Source organism: Bombus fervidus, chromosome 9, assembly GCF_041682495.2.
Source record: "Bombus fervidus isolate BK054 chromosome 9, iyBomFerv1, whole genome shotgun sequence".
Classification (NCBI taxonomy): Eukaryota; Metazoa; Arthropoda; class Insecta; order Hymenoptera; family Apidae; genus Bombus; species Bombus fervidus.
The window spans coordinates 9,343,571-9,351,021 of NC_091525.1; the positions used below are offsets into that span (position 1 = coordinate 9,343,571).

At 28.5% G+C, this 7,451-nt stretch overlaps 4 protein-coding genes across 7 annotated transcripts; 1 reads left to right on the top strand and 3 right to left on the bottom strand.

The window, feature by feature from the left end:
- Positions 1-268: 268 nt before the first annotated feature.
- On the bottom strand, positions 269-1,850 carry LOC139990560 (ras-related protein Rab-24). The gene is made up of 4 exons (XM_072009963.1): positions 1,449-1,850; positions 987-1,075; positions 649-923; positions 269-580 (listed from the first exon to the last, which is right to left on the bottom strand). Exons 1-4 carry the CDS (start codon positions 1,560-1,562, stop codon positions 468-470), a joined length of 591 nt encoding a protein of 196 aa, XP_071866064.1. The 5' UTR covers positions 1,563-1,850; the 3' UTR covers positions 269-467.
- A 133-nt stretch (positions 1,851-1,983) lies between these two features.
- On the bottom strand, positions 1,984-3,713 carry Pglym78 (phosphoglyceromutase 78). The gene is made up of 3 exons (XM_072009949.1): positions 3,510-3,713; positions 2,477-2,974; positions 1,984-2,400 (listed from the first exon to the last, which is right to left on the bottom strand). Exons 1-3 carry the CDS (start codon positions 3,607-3,609, stop codon positions 2,234-2,236), a joined length of 765 nt encoding a protein of 254 aa, XP_071866050.1. The 5' UTR covers positions 3,610-3,713; the 3' UTR covers positions 1,984-2,233.
- A 44-nt stretch (positions 3,714-3,757) lies between these two features.
- On the top strand, positions 3,758-5,459 carry LOC139990550 (uncharacterized). 4 transcript variants are annotated; one of them, XM_072009943.1, is made up of 4 exons: positions 3,758-3,879; positions 4,268-4,424; positions 4,683-4,959; positions 5,028-5,459. In XM_072009943.1, the coding sequence occupies exons 1-4, from the start codon at positions 3,795-3,797 to the stop codon at positions 5,457-5,459; spliced, it is 951 nt and encodes a 316-aa protein (XP_071866044.1). In that variant the 5' UTR covers positions 3,758-3,794. The 4 variants fall into 4 exon arrangements, with proteins under 4 accessions (XP_071866044.1, XP_071866049.1, XP_071866048.1 ...); XM_072009948.1 differs by lacking the exon at positions 3,758-3,879 and adding an exon at positions 3,886-3,956; XM_072009947.1 differs by lacking the exon at positions 3,758-3,879 and adding an exon at positions 3,887-4,004.
- Positions 5,460-5,569: 110 nt separating this feature from the next.
- Slbp (Stem-loop binding protein) lies at positions 5,570-7,417 on the bottom strand. Its single transcript, XM_072009956.1, has 3 exons — positions 6,760-7,417; positions 6,105-6,675; positions 5,570-6,031 (listed from the first exon to the last, which is right to left on the bottom strand). The coding sequence occupies exons 2-3, from the start codon at positions 6,638-6,640 to the stop codon at positions 5,890-5,892; spliced, it is 678 nt and encodes a 225-aa protein (XP_071866057.1). The 5' UTR covers positions 6,641-6,675; positions 6,760-7,417; the 3' UTR covers positions 5,570-5,889.
- Positions 7,418-7,451: the final 34 nt, after the last annotated feature.

Below are 7,451 nucleotides of genomic sequence, written 5' to 3' on the forward strand. Positions count from 1 at the left end.
TTCACCTATTCTTATTACTTTTCAGATTTCAAAGAGAATGAGTATTTATGTTACATTGAATTTTACTCATGACATAGAAGAATACAAAATGAAAATATAATTGCATTTATATTTTAATTATTAATAGAAAGACATACTGTAGTTTTTTTATCACAAATTTTGCATTTAAATTGTAATAATTAAAAATGAGAAAGCACACTTTTATTCTACAATATATCTAAATGAATGTGATCATGCACGTATCAGGAAAGAAATAAGGAACATAAAGAAATGTAAAATATAAAGTATATATATTAAAAATAATCAACAAACATGAAAATTTTCCTTACATTTACATATAATAATGTGTTGAGTTATAATATACTGCACATTAATTTATATTCGTGATATTCACTTGTACAAAATAATATAAAATATGATAAATAAGAAAATTATGGTAATTTTTAATACTGACTTTGTTATATTCATTAACAACAATATGTTACTTTGGGTTCGTTACTTATATCAATTACCTCTTCAATTTTTTGTACATTATTTGGATCAGACATAAAATCTTGTGCAATTTCATTAAACAATTCACCTACAAAATTAACTTCATAAATATCACACATTATAACATTAATGAGAGTGTATAATATATATCCTTACCAACATTTTCTCCAGTTTTACTAGATGTTATAAATAATTTAGCTCGGATGCCAGCAGTATATGTTTTTACAACATCTATATTAGGAGATGGAACTGCACCATGCTCTAAAATATCATTTTTTGTTGCACAAATGTATATTTTACATCCTTCTTCAACTTCCCTAAGCTCCCTTATCCAGAATTTTGCTCTTTGAAATGTATTTGATTTTGTGATATCGTAACAGATAACAGCAGCCTTCGCACCACGGTAATATATCCTACTCATAGCATCATATCTAAAAATATTTAATTTATGACAATCAACATTCTTGAATTTTTCATTTTTGAAGATTACTTACTTCTCACTGCCTGCTGTATCCCATATCCCCATGATAAGCCTTTTCCCATTGACTTGCATTTGCTTAGCTGCAAACGCAGCGCCTATAGTCTAAGGAAATTGGAACTGGGTTAATTTGTTTTGTGACGCATCTCTTAGATGATTCTCAGTGCAAATCTTAATAACTTTATTTTACAATATTCCTTCCACTTCGCGGACTAAGAGGAACAAGACAGCCTAAATCAGTATAGTCCCTAAGTCATTCCAATATGAATTGTACAATTGACAAACAAGAATAATAGTTCTTTATAATCTGATATCTCTAGAGAAATTGGATATACAGACTAAATTGTTTTTATTTGTTGTACATATTACGTTAAATGATTAAAGAAAAGATAAAGAAAACAATTTCGAACATTTATTTAATTTATTACATTGTATAAAGTAATGTATAATATACCACGTTGTATGTGGTTGTACTTACGTTTTGGTAAGATAGACCTTCATTAAACCTTTCATTTACGAAACGTTCGACGAGACTCGTTTTTCCTACAGCTGAGTTACCCAATAAAACCACTTTTAAATCGACGCGATTCATCCCTAAATAATGAAACTTGCTCAATGTAATAATGCTACGAAATAAATACCAGTCCCTTTTGTAGCATTTAGGTTAGAGTAATTGTTTATTTTTTGTGTTAAAGAGTAACTACTGTTTAATATTTGCAGAAGATAAATCTGAAGATGACTACACTGCCCTTTGATACGAAAGACGTCATCAAGAATTCAGTACAATGTCTGTTCCAAGAAAAACTGGTAAACTTGCATATAAATACGTAACTAAATAAATACTCTATTAGGCATTTATTACTTATTACTTGTCACAGATGGCGCTTTTATATTTTTAGTATCTCATTGTATATCACATCTGATCGTACCTACTTTAAATTCAACTTGTATTTTATACATATTTATGTTAATATTAGGTAAGATCTCAAGGACAAATAATTACATTTAATGTCTTTTAATAATTTTATATTTGTTATTTTATAATTATTTTCAATAAATATTTGTTTTAATAAATTACAACACATAGAAACTTGTAATATTACTGAAAACTTATGTTATTTTTCTATTTTTTTTCTGTTGTAAACATTTTTATTTAAATGTATCTTCCAATAATGAAATAATTCTTCAACAATGACAAAACTAAAAATTAACATCTTCTGTTTGTATATAATGATATAAATTTTGTAATGAATTTCTTTAATTTTACTTAGCTTTCCCTTGTGCAGCAACTGCAGCCATTGCAGCTTTTACAGTTTCTTCATCACCTAAGAATTTCATAGATACAACAGGCTTGAAGTTTTCATCTAATTCATAGACAAATGGAATACCAGTTGGTAAATTTAATCCCATGATTTGATCATTGCTCATTTCTAAAAAAAGAAACACATGATTATTAATATAATAAATAAACAGAATTGGTTGTGCTTTGAGAAAATAATAACTGACGATCTAAGTGTTTAACTATGCCACGTAAACTATTTCCATGAGCGGCAATGATAATCCTTTTCCCTTCCTTCAATTGTGGAATAATAGTATCATTCCAATATGGCAATGTCCTCTCAATTGTCAATTTTAAAGATTCAAATTTAGGGAATTCTTCTGGTTTTGGTCCATCTGCATATCTTGGGTCTTTTACTATTGTTTCATAATACTTGTGGTCTGATTCCATGGGTGGAGGAGGTACATCGAAAGATCTTCTCCAAATTTGAACTTGTTCTTCACCATACTTAGCAGCAGTTTCTGCTTTATTCATACCAGTAAGTCCTCCATAATGACGTTCATTTAAACGCCATGTCTTTTGAACAGGAATGTTTTCTTGACCACTTTCTTTAAGAATTGATTTTAAAGTTTCTTGAGCTCTTGTCAATAATGACGTATGAGCAATATCAAACTTAAGGCCTGCCTGTTTGATTGCTTTTCCAGCTGAAAGTGCTTCAGTTTTACCTATAATGAACATATGTATGTCAAACAATAGCATAATTTTGAAAATAATGAATTTCATATCATTACATAGACTATAGATTATTTTGTTTTTTTTGACCATGTGACATATTCATAACATAATTGAAATCATGAATAGCTGTAATTTAGTGATTATATCACTATCATGATTTAGGTGCAAATTTTTATGCAAATTTATATTGTTAAGGACACAATTAAAGAGGTAAAAGTTAAATAAAATTGGTGTTTTACTTATTAAAAATTATTAAAAATTATAGCGAGTATTCTATTGTAGGTATATCCTATGCTTCTGTATACGCATTATATGCATTTTTGCATCTCCAAATTTTGTATAATTGCATAAAAATCCGCTACCTAATCATGGCACTTATTCATTAATTTATCTTGTTCTCTATAGATATACATCTTTAAAATAAAGAAACTTAACCAATGAAACGTGGTTAACATCACATTCGAAATATTTGACCTTTTGCCCTTGGAGTTTATTCTCAGAATTTCCTTTTAAAAAATGACTTACCCTTGTCGGATAAATCGGCGTCATACCATCCGCAAAATAAATTCAATTTATTCCATTCGCTCTCTCCATGACGTACCATAACAATTGTATATTTCGACATTTTTTTATTATAGGAGCTAACTGCACGCAAAGACGAAAGACGATTCGTAAACGGCGATTTACTCTGTTCAATATCTTTGCACAACTGCTTTAATCGAAAGCCCCCGCCCCCACCACCTGTCACATCTAATCGTGTAGGCACTTTATTCAAAATTTTACATGGATACATTCTAACATTTGTTGTTTATGCTTTCACTTACTTTCGTTATATCGGCTAAAAAATTTTTTCTATTCAAGAATATAACTAAACTAGCAACATATATTTACAACCGTTGGTATTTTGACTTTGTTCCTTATTCATTTATTCACGTAATAACACATTTCGCGCCATTGCAAGTAGTTCTCATTGTACGTTATATTAGCTGCAACACGTATGAAAACTCGATCAGTTTGAGTGTTAGTTAATAAATATATGAAGTAAATAATTATTTCTGATTGAAAGTTTTTATACGTTAATAATTAATTGCAAGATTTTTCAAAGGAGAATCTTTTGCTCGAATGAAGTGAAACATAAATATAACCTTCATGAAAATGAAGTGTACTAATACGAATTTGAAATCAAATTTAAAATGACATTACGAAAATAACGAACACAAGTTCTTATCGTTGGATTGATAATACATGTTAATCTATTTAAAGAATTTTCATTCTGTTTAAAGGATTGCATATAATGGAACTTTCAGATCAGCAAGTTGATGATTCTTCCTTGTCATTAGATACAAATTATTTACAAATCTCGTGCAACTGGAAAATCAGCAATAATAAACAGTTTCGTGATGCTTTCACATTAGAAGCTTCGTCTCTAGAATTTATGAAGTAATCCAGATATTTACATATTAAAAATATATTAATTTTTTTCATATAATAATTATATATATGCACTTATTCTTCTACATACACTGTATACTTATGTATTACTTATAAATACACTACATTTGTGTATTTAAAATAATATAAAACTTGCAAAATATAAAGTATTATAAATATACTAATTTACTATCAGATCTTGTCATATTTCTTTCTTATTTTAATTTATATTCACATTTTTATAAATAAGTACGAATTTTTTTACAGAACTAACTTCGAAGATATAGTTTCTTTAAATACATGTATATCTTTACAACCAATTGAATCCAACAATGAACCATGTATGCTAGATGTAAGATTAACTAATGGGCAGAGAATTTCTCAGATTGCTGTAGTTTCTGAAGCTTATGTATTAGAATTTTTCAAACAATTTGGGGAATATGAAACAACGAAGTTTGCAGAATTTGTAGATGAATTTGAAGACAATTCAGTCTACTTTGCAGAAACAGCAATTTTTCCACATGCTACAGAAGCTAGTATTAAGGTATAGAGAATACATACAGTGGATTTAATTTACAAAAATGTATATTTAATTCAAAATTTCTATTTTAGTTTACAAAAACAAAAAGTAAAAATTCAGTTATGTGGATATATGGTATAAAGCTCTATGTAACAGAGTCAATTAATGAACCTAAGAGTTTTTCCACAGAAATATTTAATCCTGAAATAATAAGAAATTTCTTAACTAAACTTAGTTTTAACAATGAAGGGAACAATATCACGAATGATGTTCAATCATGTTACATGAATATTTTGAATTTATCAAAAAATAAAGGTGTTCAGAAAAACAATGAAGAAGAAGTGGCACAGTCTGCAATGGATAGTACTGTGTCAAATAATATAGATATCATGACATATATTGATAAGAAATTTGAAGATATGGAAGGAAGATTAATGAAAAAAATTGATGAAATGGAACAAAAAACAAATGAAAAACTTGATACTATTTTAAGACAATTAGAAACCCGATGTAGTGTCAAGTGACCTTCAATTCATATAATTTAAAAGCATATTTGTAAATAATGACAATATATATTTAATTCTGTATGGAATATATATGTAAAATATACACATAAAAAATTTTGAAGCTAGTATTTTTTCTTAAAATGGGTTTTATTTTTAAGTGTTTCTTGAAAATCTATTTACACATTTTTGAACCTTCACATATAGTGATGTCAAGTCTTGTATATTTTGACTATCAGTTATATGTACCTTTTATTTCTCAATTTTGTATTGCAATTGAACCTTTTAAGTACATGTAAATATATGTAAGAATGTACCAAGAATTATATTACACTTCGTCTAATTTTGTTCTTTCTATAAAACTTTATACAGATATAAAAATCGTGGAACTATGATGCACAGAAAGATATATTTGCATAATAAAGTAAAATGTTGGTAACATAAGGTTATTTTAATCAGAATTATTGCTATCTTGTGGAGGATCCCACTGATGAAGTTGTTTCCTCCACAACCTTACCATGCTATCCCATCCTCTTCTACTATATTTAATATATTTTGGTGGTGTTCTTGGATGCTCTCTTGTACGTTTTTCTCTAAAATATGTGTAACCAATGTAATAGTTTTCAAAAATATTTCTGACCATATCTTAATAAACAATATTCTTACTTAGGCACAGCCTGTATGTATCTATCGTATCCAATAGTATTTTTTCCATAATCTATTTCTTTTTGTCTACGAGCTAATACTCTAGGATCTGTTTCATATTCTACCCGTCTCTTATTACTATCTGAAGAATTAGTAGTAGAACTTGAATCACTATTGTGTCTAGTTCGAGAAACTTTTGCATCCTCATCATTTATTTGATTTTCCCTAGCTCGTTTGCGAAAACCATCATCATGCTGCTTATTCCTTATATTATCTTCATAACTTATACTGACTGCATTGTTTCTTTGATTTTCTCTGAATTTAGGCATGTTATCAATTTCTACATTTGAACTAATACCTTCTTCCTTTTTCTGTTCACTATCAATATGTGTCTTAGCTGCACAAGAATTAGTTTCTAAAACATTGTCCCTCTTTGCATCCTTATTAGAGTCTACTATTTTGGTCAATTTATGTGAACTCATGCAAATGGCTTCATTAAGAAGAGCATCATCTTCTTCTGTTAATTGAGTCCACGAAGTATGCATGTCTAATTCCATTTTATTTCGATCGTAGAAAAGCTTTGTAACACAATCTACGAGACAAAACTAACGTCAAGCCAAATAAACGGTTTAACCTTAAACCGACGAGAAAAACTAATAAATAAATAGTATCTCACCAAACAAGAATAACCTAAATGAATGAAACAACTTTTGTATTAGAACATAGAAGGAAATTGTTAATTGTGCGTTTCCGTAATAAATAGGAGAATTCGTGAAATATAATTATTATTTTGTGATCACTAAACATCGAAGTTCCGAACACGCGATGAAATTGCACTTAATTTTAAACAAATTTATAAAATAAGTTCATTCTTACAATTGTTACGAATTCTGCAATGCGCGCCTTTTCTGATAATCTAACATTTGCGCACCTCAAGCAACTTTTCAAGTTCAACTTAGGTTAAAAAATTTGAAACTTTTTTCGTTGTTGATCTTTGTAGAACATATATGTTACGAGTACGAGAGCAACGATCGTCCAAAATTTCATTTCTTAATAATCGTTCCATGCATATCGCTCTAAGATTCTATCGCATTTTCTTTATTTCAAACTCCCTACTCTTTTCGTAAAATTGAATATTACAAGATGTCGGCGATAATCTAGCGCTTTTTGTTTGCCAAGTTCGCATTCCCGCATCGGTTTCTAAATATCTTTGATGGGCGCGCAAAAGGGTACAAATCAAATTTTAATTAAAACAGAATAAGTATGCTTATATATATTGTCATTGCTGTTTCTTACTTGGTTTTAATATACAAGTTAATTTTATTTCTTTCCTGTTCTTTTACCTAAAACTTCATTTATGTAAAAAAT